The 18,465-nt window shown below is 43.8% G+C and overlaps 1 protein-coding gene across 1 annotated transcript in view; it reads left to right on the top strand.

Annotated features, from left to right (window-relative positions):
• LOC138671651 (schlafen family member 9-like) overlaps positions 1 to 17,768 on the top strand; it is a 42,108-nt gene extending 24,340 nt beyond the window's left edge. The window contains exons 5-7 of the mRNA XM_069759822.1: positions 11,040 to 11,162; positions 14,518 to 15,232; positions 16,991 to 17,768. Coding sequence (XP_069615923.1) covers positions 11,040 to 11,162; positions 14,518 to 15,232; positions 16,991 to 17,768 — 1,616 coding nt within the window. The remainder of the gene's footprint in view (positions 1 to 11,039; positions 11,163 to 14,517; positions 15,233 to 16,990) is intronic.
• The last annotated feature ends 697 nt before the right edge of the window (positions 17,769 to 18,465 follow it).

The raw sequence follows: 18,465 nt of genomic DNA, 5'->3' as shown, positions 1-18,465 counted from the left end.
GCTTTTGCAGTGAACTGGTTCTCTAGGAGCCAGCAGGAGGGTGTATACTGCAGAGGAGGAGCTAACTTTCTTTGTATTAAAGGGAGTCTGTCACCCCCAAAATCGTATATGAGCTACGGCCACCGGCATCAGGGGCTTATCTACAGCATTCTGTAATGCTGTAGATAAGCCCCCGATGTAACCTGAAAGATGAGAAATGAAGGTTTTATTATTCTCACCGCTGCGGTCTGAGTCCAATGGGCGTCGCAGTCCGGTCCAGCGCCTCCTATCTTCATCAGATGACATCCTCTTCCTGCCATGGCTCTGGCGCAGGCGAACTTTGTCCTGTTGAGGGCAGAGCAAAGTACTGCAGTGCGCAGGCGCTGGGAAAGGTCAGAGAGGCTCGACACCTGCGTACTGCAGTACTTTGCTCTGCCCTCAACAGGGCAGACAAAGTACGCCTGTGCCGGAGCCGCGGCAAGAAGACAAGAAGAGGATGTCATCTGATGAAGATAGGAGGCGCCAGACCGCAGCGGTACCGCCCCTGGGTGAGTATAATCTAACCTTTATTTCACTTCTTTCAGGTTACATCGGGGGCTTATGTACAGCATAACAGAATGCTGTAGATAAGCCCCTGATGTCGATTGCCGCAGCTCATATATACGATTTTGGGGGTGACAGACTCCCTTTAACTTGGTGTCAGCCTCCTAGTGGAAACAGCATACACCCACGGTCCTGTGTCCCCATTGAGTGGCTTGGAGAAAAGGATTTTACGGTGCGTACAAAAAAATCCTTGTTTTTCACATGACAGGTTCTCTTTAACCTTTTACTCTAACTGTCTTATTGTAGTAGATGTTGTGGCACAGTTTTATATGAATGCATTGCTGCTAGAACAACCATGCTGCTGTTTCGGCAGTATTTCCTACACCAGGGGTGGGCAATTAATTTTCCCCTTGACTTTTACCTATTTTGTTACATTTCAATCTGTGTTTAAGTATTTTGGTAATCTGATTTGTGTGTGATGCATCAACACTAAATCTTCTAAGTTGAAGTGATGTGAGAAAAATATAAGCATCAATTAAGTACCGTATATACTCGAGTATAAGCCGACCCGAGTATAAGCCGACCCCCTTAATTTTGCAACAACAAACTGGGAAAACTTTTTGACTCAAGTATAAGCCTAGGGTGGAAAATGCAGCAGCTACCGGTAAATGCCAAAAATAAAAATAGATACCAATAAGAGTAAAATTAATTGAGAGATCAGTAGGTTAAGTGTTTTTGAATATCCATATTGAATCAGGAGCCCCATATAATGCTCCATACAGTTCATTATGGCCCCATAAGATGCTCCATATTAAAATATGCCCCATATAATGCTCCATGCAGTTCTTTATGGCTCCATAGATGCCCCATATAATGCTTCATGCAGTTTTTTGTATGGCCCCATAGATGCCCCATATAATGCTCCATGCAGTTTTTTATGGCCCCATAGATGCCCCATATAATTCTCCATACAGTTCATTATGGCCCCATAGATGCTCCATATAAAACTGTGCCACATATAATGTTCCATACCGTTCATTATTGCCCCATAGATGCTCCATATAAAGCTGTGCCACATATAATGCTCCATACCGTTCATTATTGCCCCATAGATACTCCATATAAAGCTTTGCCATATATAATGCTGCTGCTGCTGCAATAAAAAAAAAGGACATACTCACCTCTCGTTGCTGCCCGCTGCTCCTCAGCGTCCCGTCTCTCCACACTGACTGTTCAGTGAGGGCGGCACGCACACTAATACGTCATTGCGCCCTCTGACCTGAACAGTCACTGCAAGAGGACGGGAAGACGAAGCGGCGCCCGGCAGGTGGAACGTGGACAGGTAAATATGAAATACTCACCTGCTGCGGCACGGTCCCTGGCCCCTTCTCCTGGACAGATGGTCTCCGGGCGCTGCAGCTTCTTCCTGTAGTGAGCGGTCACGTGGCACCGCTCATTACAGGAATGAATATGCGGCTCCACTCCTATGGGAGTGGAGTCCATATTCATTACTTTAATGAGCAGTACCACGTGACCGCTAAACAGAGGAAGAGTTGCGGTACCCGAAGACCATGGGACAGGCAGGGACAGCGCCGGGAGCAGGTGAGTATGCGACAGGCCTCTCTCATCCGCCGACCCTGCCGCCGACCATGACTCGAGTATAAGCAGAGAGGGGCACTTTCAGCCCAAAAATTTGGGCTGAAAATCTTGGCTTATACTCAAGTATGTACGGTATATGGGATCAAATAACTAAAACTTGTAATGTGCATATATATTCACCCCTTTTGCTATGAAGCCTTTAATAGTTTCTGTTGCATGCTATTATCTTCATAAGTCACATGCTTGGTGAAAGGAAATACACCTGTGTGCAATCTAAGTGTCACATGGTCTGTCAGTATATACACTAGTGTACAAAATTGTGGATACACTTGAAGTTTTTAATAATTTTCAAGGCTTCTGGAACTTTCGACGTTCTTACTTGCTTGATTATGTAATTATATTTATAGCCCAGGCACGCAATCTGTTACTAAAGATATCGGGACACTTGTTTTTGATATTTTGTCAGTAGCTTTTATAATTTTGACAAGAAATACTGGACTTCTTTTTCTATGAGTAAAATTCATAAATATTTAGCTATGTTAACTTTTCTTTATGTCCGCATTAAATTAAAAATAGTGTTTTAAAGCTACAGTCGTCACTTGATCCTTTCAGTATAGGTCCTACAGGCTTTAATTTCTTTACAATCTATTGAGAATTTTTATTTATTGTATTAATTTTTTTTTAAAAATGTAACTGAATAATTATTCAGTAAATGTCTATTTTGAGCTCACAAACTCCTGAATGATTGTTTTTTTTTTATATTTTAATCATGCCAGCCACAAAGAGGTCTGATTGGTCTCCAAAAAAGAGAGCTACAGCTATTGTTTTGCAGAAGGAGGGATACAGTTTCAGAGAAATTGCTAGGAAGATGGGTGGTAGAGTCACTGCTTCCAGAGTGCAAAAGCTGCAGCTTCAAAACTAAGAGTGGAAGAGGAAGAAAAGAAGGCAACAACCCCAAAAACAGACAGAAGAATTGTTAGGTTAGGCCTTTTAAAACAGAAGAGCATCAGCCAAGGAACTCAACCAGTTCTTGCACAGAGTTTCGGTGTCTGATAGAACAGTACATCGCCGATTACTTGATGCCGGTCTGAAAGCACGAACACCAAGGAAAAAGGTATTCCTAAGCTTAAACAGAGAAGTAAGAAAATTTCCTTGGCCAAAGAACATCTTAGTGGGACAACTAAAGATTGGAAGAAAGTAGTCTGGAGTGATGAAACGAGAATATCAATTTTTGGTAGTGACTGAGTGTGTTATGTTCGGAGAAGGCCAAAGGAAAACTGTCTTCCAGTGTGTATGACAGCTACAATGAAACATCCTGAGAGTGTTATGATATGGGGCTGTATGTTCTTGCATGGAATTGGGAGAATATAGGTCCTTGAGGGAACTGTAAATGATTCTAAATATATTCCTGATGTCCTTGCACCAAAGCTCATCGCATGAATTTGTGACCTTGGCAAGGAACAGACCAAAATTATTTTTCAACAGGATGGAGCACCATGTCACACTGCAAGGCAATGTCTAAAATGGTTTGAAAGCAAACAAATTTCTGTGCTTTCAGGAAACAGTCCTGATCTGAACCCTATCAAACATCTGTGGTCAAGATTAAAGCGATTGATTTCTAGTAAGCGACCGAGCAACAAACAGGCATTGGTCGCAGCTGTTATCAGTTCCTGGTACCATGTTATAACCACAGAGAACCTGAGAAGTCTTGTTGAATTAATGCCAAGGAGATGCAAAGCTGTTAACGATTTTAAAGGATACCATACACGCTACTAACAAAAGAACACATAGGGATAGCATGAAACTAACATATTAGGACGTGATATTTTGATTAAGCCATCCCGCTGTTCTTATAGAAGTAATGAGATATTTTGCATTATGGTAACCTTTTTTCTATTTAGAGGTGTTCTAGTCTACCTTAGACTACTTGTGGCATTATTGTTATAAACACTTTGTATGATTGCATGCTAAAAACTTTAAAAAATGAAAAAAATTTGAAGTGTATCCACAATTTTGGCCACTAGTGTACACACCTTTTTCCGAAAGGCTACAGAGGCTGCAACACCATTAAGCAAGAGGCACTATTAACCAATCAATACTATGAAGACCAAGGAGATCTTTACACAAGTCAGGGACAAATTTGTTTAGAATTACAAGCAGGCCCGGATTGATAATCTGCCTAGGCGGGCAGATGCCCGCTGGGCCAGAGGCTCTGAGCTTCAAAATGGGCTGCCGACCCATTAAATCTTCTGCACAGGTCCTGGTGCATGCGTACTCTCTCGGTGCACATGCTGACCAGAGCCGTGGCAGCCCACGTCCGCTCGTGAGCACGGCCCTCATCAGTGCAGACAAGCAGGAGAGCGTACACCAGGGCCTGTGCAGAAGTTTGAAAAGCCCGCTGTGGCGCACAAAGGATGCCTGACATGTACCAGACCGGACGCTGGAGGCAGAGCCGCGCTGCTGGGGAGCGACTGTGAGGTAAGTATAACAAAGCTTTTTTTTTTTTTTTTTTTTTTATACAAAATGAATGAAATGGGTGAGGGGGGAGGAGGAGGAAGGTTAAAGGGGGACTGCACATGATGATGTGGGGAGGGGGGTTAAAGGGGGACTGCACATCATAATGTGGAGAGGGTGTTAAAGGGGGACTGCACATGATCATGTGGAGAGGGGGTTAAAGGGGGACTGCACATGATAATGTGGGGGGTTAAAGGGGGACTGCACATGATGATATGGGGGGTTAAAGGGGGACTGCACATGAAGTGGGGGGAGGGGACGGGAGACTGCAAATTATGAATTGAGAGTGAGGGAAGAGGGACAGCAATTGAATTAAAAGTGGAGGGTGGGGAGAGCAAATGATGATCTGGGGAGAGAGCAAATAATAATGAATTTTGAGGGTGGGGGAGTAAATGATGTATTGAATGTGGGGGTAGAGCTGTTTATAATGAATAGAGGATGGGAGAGAGAAGACATGACAATGAATTGGGGCGGAAGAGGAATGTAAATATGAGTCAGGGGGTACCTAGTGGGGGGCATTGAGCATGCAGCAACTCGTAATAAATTGAGGGAAAGAGTACAGGTGCTAATTAATTTATATATTTATTAGGTGGGGAAAGTGGCTATGTATAGCTAGAAGGGGCTCAGTGGCGTATTATAATTTATATTTGGAATGGTGGGTTGCATAATAACCAATTATTATTTAAATGGGTTTTCCAATATATACACCATATTTTTCAGACTATAAGACGCACCTAGGTTTTAGAGAAGGAGATTAGGGGGAAAAAAAACACAAGCAAAAAATGTGGTCAATTCTGTAGTTAATATCCCCCTATCCTGGTAAATATGGTCCCCTCATCCCTATCCTGGTATGCATGGCTCCCTCATCCCTATTCTGGTATGCATGCCTCCTCATCACCATCATGGTATGCATGCCTCCTCATCACCATCATGGTATGCATGCCTCCTCATCCCTATCCTGGCAGGAATGATTGCTCTCATCCCTATACTGGTACGCAGGGTCCCCATCTCATCCTAGTATGCATGGCCCCATCCCTATCCTGGTATGCAGGGCCCTATCCCTATCCTGGTATGCAGGGCCCTATCTCGTTCTAGTATGCATGGCTCCTCATAACTATCCTGGTAGGAATGGTCTACCTCATCTTTATCCTGGCAGGAATGATTGTCCTCATCCCTATCCTGGTATGCAGAGTCCCCATCTCTTCCAAGTATGCATAGCCCCATCCCTAACCTGGTATGCAGGACTCCATCCTTTACCTGTTCTGGTTGGCTCCCATTCCAGTCCTGGAATGCATGGCCCCATCCTTATCCTGATATGATTGATCCCATCCTTTCCTTATCCTGGCATGCAGGCCCCATCAGAAAAGATAAAAAAACAAAAAACTATTAAGGTACCGTCACATTTAGCGACGCTGCAGCGATCCAGACAACGATCCCGATCGCTGCAGCGTCGCTGGAGAGCTGTCACACAGCTCTCCAGCGACCAACGATGCCGGTCCCCTGGTAACCATGGTAAACATCGGGTTACTAAGCGCAGGGCCGCGCTTAGTAACCCGATGTTTACCCTGGTTACCAGCGTAAACGTAAAAAAAAAACCACTATATACTTACCTTCCGCTGTCTGTCCTCCGGCGCTCTGCTTCTCTGCACTGACTGTGAGCGCCAGCCGTAAAGCACAGCGGCCGCTGGCCGGCGCTCACAGTGCAGAGAAGTACAGCGCCGGAGGACAGACAGCGGAAGGTAAGTATGTAGTGTTTGTTTTTTTACGTTTACGCTGGTAACCAGGGTAAACATCGAGTTACTAAGCGCGGCCCTGCGCTTAGTAACCCGATGTTTACCCTGGTTACCAGTGAAGACATCGCTGAATCAGCGTCACACATGCCGATTCAGCGATGTCTGCGGGAGATCCAGCGACGAAATAAAGTTCTGGACTTTCTGCGCCGACCAACGATGGCACAGCAGGATCCTGATCGCTGCTGCCTGTCAAACTGAACGATATCGCTAGCCAGGACGCTGCAACGTCACGGATCGCTAGCGATATCGTTCAGTGTGAAGGTACCTTTACACTTACCTTCCCGTCGCTCCCTCGCAGCATCTTTTTCCGACGCCAGCAGCTGCTTTATGTTTGTAAGCAGTGCATGGCAGGGACGTCATGCGCTTTCAGTTCGAAGGGCAGCTGACGGAATACTCCGTATCATACAGCCAGCATCTGTCAGTAACAGCAGCAGCCAGAGCTAGGTTGTCTGTGCTTACCCCCCACCAAGTTCAGGGGTTGACTTTTTTTTTTTTTTTTATAAATCTGTTTATTGAGTTTCTCAACATAAAACAAAACAGTCATATAAAAGTAGTTAATTCAACAGTAACTCCCTTCCCTTAAGCCCACCCATAACCCTCCCACCTAACCTCTGTGTGCGCATCTGTAGCCATAAGATTATGGAATTGGTGAATGACCACTTATCCGTTGCAGCAAATACCATTGCGTATTTTCAAATTGGGCTCGTAACCTCTCCCTGATTTCTAGAGGAAGCGAGGGAATAAAAAGAGACCATGTATTCAAAAATTTGCTCGATAACCTCTCCTTATTAGACTGAGCCTCCAACCACTCCATTTTAAACAAAAAATTGACCTTTGTGTGTATAAGAGAGAGCGATGGGGCGATTGGATTCTGCCAATGTTGTAGTATGCTTTTTCTGGTGGCCGAGGCCCAGAACACCAAAGTTGCCTTAATGTGTTTAGGCCAATTCTGATTTGCCTCGTCTATGATGTTAAAGATGGCCCATTGCGGCGTGAGTGTGAAGCTGATCCCGCATAGCCTCTGTAGCTCAGAGTGTACATTGACCCATATATCCCGGATCTTTGAGCAGCTCCACAAATGATGGAAAATGTCAGTGTTACGCGCTTTACATTTTGAGCATAAGTACACACCTGAGGGAGACATTCTTGATTGCAAGTAGGGAGTGATATAGGCTCTATGTAGGATTAGAAGGGCCATGTCAGTGTAGCTGCTGTACGTGATAAATTTCCTTTGTGTCATGGTTGCTTCAAGAAAGTCTCCTGCTTGGTAACCTGTAAGATCCCCAGACCACCTTGCGACCCCTGTGGTCAAACCTTCCCATGACCATTTCCTTCTTAATACTGAGTAAATAGAGCTTATTGACGTCGGTTGAGACTTCGTGTTTCTAATAAAGCCATCTAGACTAGTCCTCCCTCCCTCAGGGGTTGACTTTTAAAGGGATTGTTCACTTCTCAACCCCATCTTAATCAGCATATTTGCGCAAGTAAAATAATAACACACATGCTCACCTTCGGTGGCGGGGCTGTTCCAGCAGTGTCCGTACTCACTCTCCCGGTGGTCATATGAGATTATGTCATGCGAGCACTGCGCCCAATCAGCGCTGGCTTCACTCTCCCTGCTTTTGGACAAATCGGACATCAAGAGGAAGTCATAGCTGTTGTTTGCCATTAACTTCCTCTTGATATTCAATACGTTCGATGGCGGGGAGAGTGAAGCCAGCGCTGATTAGACGCAGGTCTCATGTGACGTAACAATCTCACATGAACCCTGGGAGAGCCAGTGCCAACACCACTATAATGTCGCTCAAAACAAGCTGCAAATAACTACCAAAGATTTAGTGCAAACTATACAATACAGAAAAGTAATGTCGCTATGAGTTATACTTAATACGTAATGCTGTATCTGTACTGTAAATAATCAAGCTATATACTGTACATTAACCTCTTCCCGACAGGATGCAGATCCAGCTGAAGTAAGGGCTGGCATCGCCGGGCGCCTCCCCTGCTGGCCCTGGTCCACTGATGCGGAACAGCGATGGCATGCGTGCCATAGGTTCACCACAACTGCCCTAAGGTGTTGTCCCCTAAAGTCTGCCTGCTGGGTATTAGAGATGAGCTAATTGAAGCATCGTATGATAGAATATTTTAGATTTCTCTTCTAGAAAAATAATTATAATGGCGTGGAAATCCACAGAAGTCCCCTGTATGTCCTACTGGCTACAATTAGTCAAAAACTATGGTATATTCCACTATATAAAGTCCTCTGTGCAAGTAGAAGCTGTGCTTATAAGTTTGATTAACTACGGGCCTGGAGGTAAGCCATAGCAGACACTGCCCAATAGGATTCAAAGAGAAGCCTTCTGTATATTTAGTTGTATCATATGTCTGCATAATGTGATAGTGATCTTTTGGAGGAGGGGTTATGGGCAATGGGGACTGGTATATTTTTGTCGTCGATAAGTTTGTACGTATTGAGTGTATGGGTATGATTCTTTAGTTGTTAGTTTGTTCTATGCAATCTACTATATAATTGTCTAAGGGTCACTTCCGTCTGTCTGTCCTTCTGTCTGTCACGGTTATTCATTCGCTGATCGGTCTCGGCAGCTGCCTGTCATGGCTGCCGTGACCAATCAGCGACGGCCACAGTCCAGAAGAAAATGGCCGCTCCTTACTCCCCGCAGTCAGTGCCTGTCGCCCGCGTACTCCCCTCCGGTCACCGCTAACACAGGGTTAATGCCGGCGGTAACGGACCGCGTTATGCCGCGGGTAACGCACTCCGTTACTGCCGCTATTAACCCTGTGTGTTCCCAACCTTTTACTATTGATGCTGCCTATGCAGCATCAATAGTAAAAATATGTCATGTTAAAAATAATTTAAAAAAAACAAAAAACCTGCTATACTCACCCTCCGCCGCCTTTCCCGCTCCTCGCAAAGCTCCCGGGACCGCTCCATTGCAAGCGGCAGCTTCCGGTCCCCGGGCTGGTGTGCGACAAGGACCTGCCGTGACCGCGACGTCATCACAGGTCCTGCTCATACCAGCCCTGGGACCGGAAGCTGCAGCTTGCAATTGAGCGGTCCCGCGAGCGTTGCGAGGAGAGGGAAAGGCGGCGGATGGTAAGTATAGCAGGACTTCAATGGGCCTTCGGAAGGTGAGTATATGTTTATTTTTTTTTTAAGTCTCTATACTACGTGGCTCTGTGCTGTATACTCCGTCGCTGTGCAATATACTACGTGACTGGGCAATATACTACGTGACTGGGCAATATACTACGTGGCTGGGCAATATACTACGTCGCTGAGCAATATACTACGTGACTGGGCAATATACTACGTGGCTGGGCAATATACTACGTGGCTCTGCTATATACTACGTGGCTGGGCAATATACTATGTGGCTGGGCAATATATTACGTGACTGGGCAATATACTACGTGACTGGGCAATATACTACGTGACTGGGCAATATACTACGTGACTGGGCAATATACTACGTGACTGGGCAATATACTACGTGACTGGGCAATATACTACGTGGCTGGGCAATATACTACGTGGCTGGGCAATATTCTACGTGACTGGGCAATATACTACGTGGACATGCATATTCTAGAATACCCGATGCGTTAGAATCGGGCCACCATCTAGTTACATTATATTGATCTAAAGTCAGATATTGAACTTGCTTCATGATACTTATTGATACTTATTGATTTGAATTGTTGCTATTGTTAATATTTTAATTGTGTTTAAAAAATGGAAAATAAATCCTTCGTATTGCTGTATATAGTAAAAATGATGGCTTCCTTTTGAAGTCTGGCCACAGACTTGAGATTCCAAGAGGCTTGATAATGACAGGAACAGAGGTCTTCAACAGAAACTTAGCTTTAATAGCTTCCTGGAATCGCTTTGCATAGAATGACACTGAAGCATGCCTGTGTGCTGTTAAAGGGACACTGCCACCTGAATTTGGAGGGAACAATCTTCAGCCATGGAGGCGGGGTTTTGGGGTTTTTGATTCACCCTTTCCTTACCCGCTGGCTGCATGCTGGCTGCAATATTGGATTGAAGTTCATTCTATGTCCTCCATAGTACATGCCTGCACAAGGTACAATCTTGCCTTGCGCAGGCGTGTACTATGGAGGACAGAGAATGAACTTCAATCCAATATTGCAGCCAGCATGCAGCCAGCGGGTAAGGAAAGGGTGAATCAAAAACACAAAAACCCCGCCTCCATGGCTGAAGATTGTTCCCTCCAAATTCAGGTGACAGTGTCCCTTTAACTCCGCTGTTAGTGATTGACAGCAGTACAGCATTTAGCAAGTTAACAGTCGTAGGCTGAATTCTGCTCCATTGGCGGCTGTGAGAGGCAGGTCCTGGCTGTAGGTCACAGCCATTATCTACCAGTAATTGGTCGAGCTCACCTTGTGAGTCCGTTCCATACACCAGTAACCGGGTTGCATCGTACATGTACAGCGGATGTCGGTAAGGGGTTAAAAGCCTCTGTTTCCAGTACATATAAATATTACTGTTGGATGTACAAATATAAATTGTGACCTTTTGTTTATTTTTGTCACAACTTTTTTTAATATGTGTAATACTTGCTTTCACAGAGCCTTCTCTGGAATCACAATTTGAGAGCCTAAGCCTAAATGAAAAACCACCACTGGCTAAGCCTGTGTACAACAAGAAAGGCCTAGAAACATTACCGGAGTTGCAGCACAGTCTTTTTGGCAGTATGTATTTAATCACACTTTCTCACTGTATTGCCCATTACTTTTTCATCATTATAGGCTCCATATTAATATCAATGTATTATTCTTAAAGGGGTATTCTTAAAGTTATCATATTGCTTTAATTAGTTAGATAACTTGCTTTTTCTATCTGCTGTCATTCTCTTTCTGTGAGAGCTTTTATCTTACATAGTGTACGGCTGGTTTCCATGGAGCTCGGTTACTATTGCCTGCCAAGACATTGGCCAGAGTGTGTAATAGTTACATTCCAGGAGAGGAGTTTAAGGGAACCTGTCAACTGATGTATGGTGCCCAAACTGTAGGCAGCATGTATCAGGCACTGGCTGTCGCATGCCAGCCAGATATGCTAGTCAATAGCATGGCTTTAAATAGCCGGCCTCTTGCCTAGTCATACTTGCAGGTCACTGGTGGCTTCTGTCCGCCCACTGACAATGACTGACAAGTATCCACCTATACGCACATGTAGGCAGAGGCGGGGAGAAGCCACCGGGGACCTACCTGTACAACTAGTCACCCGTGCAGCTCGGTCCCTGACAGTTATTAAAAGTATATCTTCCTTTGAAACACCGCAACTTTTCAGAGACAAACATACATGGCTGGGATATGGCAGGCCTCTCTCCTCCCTCTCCGCTCCTTATAAGCTGTTCTTGTCAGTTGTGTAGACTCAAGAGCAAAAATAGTGGGATTACATTTCTGATTCCACACAAGGCCCTACTGACCAATTTTATCACTTCAGTTTTCCAATACGTTTTCACAATGAAAACATGCTCCTCCACACTGTATCTGTACATTGTTAACACATGAAGAAGGAATTTGGCAGGAGTGAAATGCAAGCACCACATACAAACTACGGATGCTCAAAAAGGCGTGCAGCAAGTCTATCTCATAGTGGAGATAATCTGTGGGTCGACAAGTCTGCAAAACCACTCGGCACAAGGATGTTTCTTGTTGATGTCTCTGAGGTTCATTGCTCTCTCATTTCTCATGAACCAAAGTACAAGTACCTCTCACTAAATTAGAATATAATCAAAAGTTAATTTATTTCAGTTCTTCAATACAAAAAGTGAAACTCATATATTATAGAGTCATTACAAACAGTGATGTATTTCAAGTGTTTTATTTCTGTTTATGTTGATGATTATGGCTTACAGCCAATGAAAACCCCAAAGTCATTATCTCAGTAAATTTGGATAATTAACAAAAAAAACTTCCAAAGGCTTCCTAAGCATTTAAGAAGGTCCCTGAGTCTGTTTCAATAAGGCTAGGTTCAGATTGCGTTAGGGCAATCCGTTTAGCGGTAAGCGCTAGCGGATTGCGCTAACGCAATGTCTTTTTCGGGGTCGCGTTTAACGTCCCCGCTAGCGCAGATCCCCGATCTGTGAGAGCGGGGAACGGACCTCGGGCGCGCCTCGGACGCTGCAAGCAGCATCCGAGGCGCGTCACAAAACACCGGCACATCGCTAGCGCGTGCCGAAAATGGCACGAGCTATTGATGTGCGTTACCATTGCTGCCAATGGGCGCGCTAACGGACGCGCTGCACGGCGTTAATTTCGCCATGCAATGCTGTCCGTTAGCGCGGTCCCATTAACGCAATGGGAACCTAGCCTAAACGCCACAATCATGGGGAAGACTTCTGACTTGTCAGATGTTCAGAAGGCGGTCATTGACATGCGTCACAAGGAGAGTAAGCCACAAAAGGTCATTACTAAAGAAGTTGGCTGTTCAGAGTGCTAAACATATTAATGGAAAGTTGAGTGGAAGGAAAAAGTGTGATAGAAAAAGGTGCACAAGCAGCCAAGATAACCGCAGTCTTGAAATGATTGCTAAGACGTATCCAGGTCATGGGCTACAAGTGTTGCATTCCTTGTGTCAAGCCACTCATGATCAATAGACAACGCCAGAAGCGTCTAATCTTGGCCAAGGAGAAAAAGAACTGGACTGTTGCTTAGTGGTCCAAGGTGTTATTTTCAGATGAAAGTAAATTTTGCATTTCATTTGGAAATCAAGGTCCCAGAGTTTGGCGGAAGAGTGGAGAGCCACACAATCCAAGCTGCTTGAGGTCTAGTGTGAAGTTTCCTCAATCAGTGATGGTTTGGGAAGCCATTTCATCTGCTTGTGTAGGTCCACTGTGTTTTATCAAGACCACAGTCAGCGCAGCCATCTACCAGGAAATTTTAGAGCATTTCATGCTTCCCTCTGCCGACAAGCTTTTTGGAGATGGAAGTTTCATTCTCCAGCAGTACTTGGCACCTGTCCACACTGCCAAAAGTACCGTTACCTGGTTTAAAAACAACAGTATTACTGTGCTTGATTGATTTTAGGGAATATTGCAATATAACATTAGTTAATGGGGAATTACTAAAGTTGTGCCAACTCCGGGAAATCCTATCCCAGGCTACTGCAGCAAGTTCAGTGGTGCAGGGGGCTCTGGCATCATTTTATGAAATCCCGGAGCCCCCCGCACTTCCATTGACTCGTTGCTGTGGCCTACAGGATAATGGCCGCCGGAGGCGGGAAACGAGATCTCAGTGCCGAGAAATCAATCTGCGCATGCGCCGCCTCCGGCGGCCAATTTCTCGGAGGCCACTGCATCGAGGCAATAGAAGTGCGGGGGCTCTGGGTTTTCACAAAATGTTGCCGGAGCCCCTGCACTGCCGAACCTGCCTCACCAGTTGGGATGGGAGTGAGATTAATGCCCTGCAGCGTTGGACCACCGGACTAATCGCCCATCTCCTGCTGCCACCACGCTAATTGTAAGTACATTCCGACTATAAGATGCACCCCTGTTTTACCCCTAAATTTTTTTAGGGAAAAAGTGCGTCTTATAGTCTGAAAAATACGGTACACAATAAAAGTATTGGGCAACAGAAGAACTTTTCAAGGTGACATTTGTACACACAGCATGTCGCATCTCAGAGTAGTAATAATAATAATCTCTATTTTTATATAGTGCTATCATATTCCGCAGCGCTTTACCGTTTGCACACATTATCATCGCTGTCCCTGATGGGCTCACAATCTCTACAATTCTCACTCTACTTTTTCTTTGTGGCACTCCTATTGATGAGTTTATGATTAGTACACTGTCCCATAGAGTTAAATGGATCCATGCATACATCTCTTGCTTCTTTTTTTTTTTTTTTTTTTTTTTTTTAAATAGATCAGTGTGTGCGTAGCGTTAAACTCAGTTCATGTCCATTTCGCATCTACTTTTCTGTGGATCCGTTTAGCCATAATAGAATAGTAATACAAGGAACGGTTTGCTTCTGTTTACTTTTTTTTAGTTTGTTTAAACAATTTATTTTTTGTTTTTGTCTTTTTTGTTAAATTTCACAGGTATTGCTGATGGCATAACTATAAAACCTGATAAACTGTATAACGATCTTCAAGCAGAGCACCCTGGTTTAGAAGACTTGCTGAATACTGTGCTGCCGGATTCCAGCGCTGTACTCATTGTATCCAGGAGCTGGGCTGTGGATTTAGAGCAGAAGAGAAATCCTAAAGTTGTGTGTGACATTTTGCTTTTATCACCTAACAACTATCCAACACTCTACTCCGTCTTCAGTGCTAAGGTGTCAGAAGAGGAGTTTCAGTATTCACTAGTAACAGCCTTTGCCTTGAAGAAAAAATTGATTAATGTTGGAAGCTACACTGGAAAGTTATGTGTAATCCCTAAATTGTTGTGTCTGAATGCTGAGCATGGGGTTTCCAGTCCCTCCTGGCCGGAGATCAGGTACCCAGAGACCTATAAATTGGATGATTTGGAAACTCTGGAAGAATTATTGAAGTCACTCACTATAGTGATTCTTAGTTTTCGGAGCGTGCTAAGTGACAAGATTGGGATGGAGTACTTCAGCCTTCTTACCATAGAACAGTACAAGATATTGTCAGAAAATTTATTTAATAATACCTCCTTTGTGCATGGACCACCAGGAACTGGGAAGACTGTGATTGCTCTGGAGATAATCAAGAAAATAAAAAACTTATATAACTGTTCAACTGACGACATTCTCTACATTTGTGAGAATATACCATTAGCGGAGTTTGTCAGGTAAATATAGTAATTGGACTTATTCATTTTTTCTTCATGTCATGTATATGTAACTTCATTTGCTACATTGTAAAACATCTGCCTGACTTCAGCAACCCTTAGGGTACTTTCACACTAGCGTTTTTTTAAATCCGTCACAATGCATCGTTTTGCAGAAAAAACGCATCCTGCAAAAGTGCTTGCAGGATGCGTTTTTTCCCCATAGACTTCTATTGACAACGCATTTGCGACGGATTGCCACACTTCGCATCCGTCTTGCGACGGATGCGTCGTGCTTCGGCGGACCGTCGGGAGAAAAAAACCCTACATGTAACGTTTTTTTCTCCTGACGGACCGCTTTTTCCGACCGCGCATGCGCGGCCGGAACGCCGCCCCCCACCTCCCCACACCTTACAATGGGGCAGCGGATGCGCCGGAAAAATGCATCCGCTGCACCCATTGTGCAATGCAGCAAACGCTAGCGTCGGAATCTCTCCCCGACGCATTGCGACGGGGAGATTCCGACGCTAGTGTGAAAGGAGCCTTAGAAGAAGCTTACTGCGGAACATACATATCCCGAGTTACTGTAACTGGAAGCTGTATTCGGCAACATTCACACTGCGTTTTGGGCCCTGTACTTAATGCGGGTTTTTATTTAAATATTGTAGAGTACTGCGATATTAAAAAGACATCAGGCTAAATGGGCGTCCACTTTTTCTGGATTTTGATGAAAATCCCCTATATAGTCAAAGGAGCTGTATACATAAAATGGTGAACTACTTTTAAGATTGTGTAATCTGGCTTCAGTTTTTGTTTAGATGCACTGGAGCAATTCAAACACATTTATGCCTCTTCAGGGAGCAAGCTGAAGATGAATGTGGCAGCTCTCACCGAACCTAATGGACCATATAAGTCCATATTCAGCTTGCACTATTTATTGGCCACCTAGAACTGTAGATATCTACCGTATTTATCTCGCTACATCTCAAAGATGCCCTAATATAAATTAGGTAGTCTGTATTCTTATTTTGGGCGCCACTAGAAATATATGGTCTGTACGGAAACTGACCATGTGGCTACAGCAACGTTTGTATGATGGTTGCAATACATCGGACTTTGTGATTTATTTTTTGTGTGTATTTTATTGAAGGTATACTATGTAGCTGTGACAGAAGCTATAAGGACCTGATTCATTAAGACTGGCATTGTACATTCCAGTCTTTAATAAGTGTTTTAGGATAGGATACACTGAGTTAAGAGGCGCACACCACTTAAAGGGACTCTGTCACCTGAATTTGGAGGGAACAATCTTCAGCCATAGGGGCGGGGTTTTCGGGTGTTTGATTCACCCTTTCCTTACCCGCTGGCTGCATGCTGGCTGCAATATTGGATTGAAGTTCATTCTCTGTCCTCCGTAGTACTCGCCTGCGCAAGGCAAACTCCTTCCCATCTCTGTCCATTTTGAAAGAGACGTCTGAAACTGGGTTGAAAACACCAAAAGTCACATTTTTCCTTAAAATTGTGCTTCTTTTTAAAGTGTTTTACATCAGTTTCCTGGTGTAAATCCTTTGGTGATTTGGGACCTATTTGTGTTTCTTTTTCTTTCTTTTCATTTCACAATTTTACTTGCCTTATCTTTTTAGATTTTTCTTTGTGTTAAAACACATAGATCTAAAATTAATTTTATACTTATCAAGTTCAGATGCTCCTGATGATTACAATTTTTTTACTATATGGTGAATGTATTATTTTAATCATATCAATGTTTTTCATTTTCAGGAGTCAAGGCATCTGTCAGACCATGACTCGTATGTGGTTTGTAACTCAAGACTTGGTTAATGTCAAGCACATTGTGGTTGATGAGGCTCAAAATTTTCAAGTTAATGAAGGGCATTGGTTTAAAAAGGCAAACAGTATTGTTAAGAAATCTTGTGGTGTATTTTGGGTTTTTTTGGACAATTTCCAATCATGGCACAAAAAATCTTCTGGCCTGCCAGAATGCAGATTTCAGAATAAGTACATGTTAAATAAGGTGGTTCGGAGTCCCTACAAAATCTACAAAAACATTTTTAGTAAAATGAACAAAGTTGCTTGCACAGCTAATGACCCTTTCTTGACCAAGCTGATAAAGAAGAGCGACTGTTGCCACACAATAGAGGGGTTCTGTCAAATTCTCAAGCAAGTGAAGGCAGAAATTGTGAAGTACGTCTCTGAAAACTGTTACAAATATCTTTCTAATGGCTACTCGCAAAGTGATATAGCTATTTTATGCAGCACAGAGTCTACAGCTATGGAATATAAAGGACTGCTGTTCAAGGAGATAAACAGACGTGCAAGGAAAGGAAAAATAGTAACAAAATTCAAAAGCGCAGAAGATCTGACCCAAGATGCGATCATTGTAGATAGTGTCCGACGCTTTTCAGGATTGGAACAACTCATCGTATTTGCAATTAACCCGGTTTCTAAAGACGACCGAGTTAACGACAACCTTTTTATCTGTGCTGCCTCGAGATCTACTGGGAAGCTCCATATGCTCTATGAAAATGCAGAAGATTGAGTATATTTTTCTTTTATAATTTGATGCATTTTGAGGTTTCATGGGCAATATTTCTAATAGAGGTCTTTAATGCCTTCCTGCCAAAGCCTGTTTTTACCTTCCTGACCAGGCCAAATTTTTCAATTCTGACAAGTGTCACTTTATATGGTAAGCACTATTTGACTTTTCGAGGGCAGACTTCACCAAAATAGACTGCGGACGCCATGTCGCATTTCAGGAATCACTGAGATGCAAAAACAGAAACTCCCCCACAAGTGACCCCATTTTGGAAACTACACACCTCAAGGAATTTATCTAGGGGTGTGGTAAGCATTTTGAACCCACATTTTTTTCCACAAAAATGTTTCTTTAGCCCAAGATTTTCTGTTCTAGTAACATAGTTAGTAAGGCCGAAAAAAGACATTTGTCCATCCAGTTCAGCCTATATTCCATCATAATAAATCCCCAGATCTACGTCCTTCTACAGAACCTAATAATTGTATGATACAATATTGTTCTGCTCCAGGAAGACATCCAGGCCTCTCTTGAACCCCTCGACTGAGTTCGCCATCACCACCTCCTCAGGCAAGCAATTCCAGATTCTCACTGCCCTAACAGTAAAGAATCCTCTTCTATGTTGGTGGAAAAACCTTCTCTCCTCCAGACGCAAAGAATGCCCCCTTGTGCCCGTCATCTTCCTTGGTATAAACAGATCCTC

This window comes from Ranitomeya imitator, chromosome 3 (assembly GCF_032444005.1).
Source record: "Ranitomeya imitator isolate aRanImi1 chromosome 3, aRanImi1.pri, whole genome shotgun sequence".
Taxonomy (NCBI): Eukaryota; Metazoa; Chordata; class Amphibia; order Anura; family Dendrobatidae; genus Ranitomeya; species Ranitomeya imitator.
This window is presented reverse-complemented; position numbering and strand designations above follow the sequence as displayed.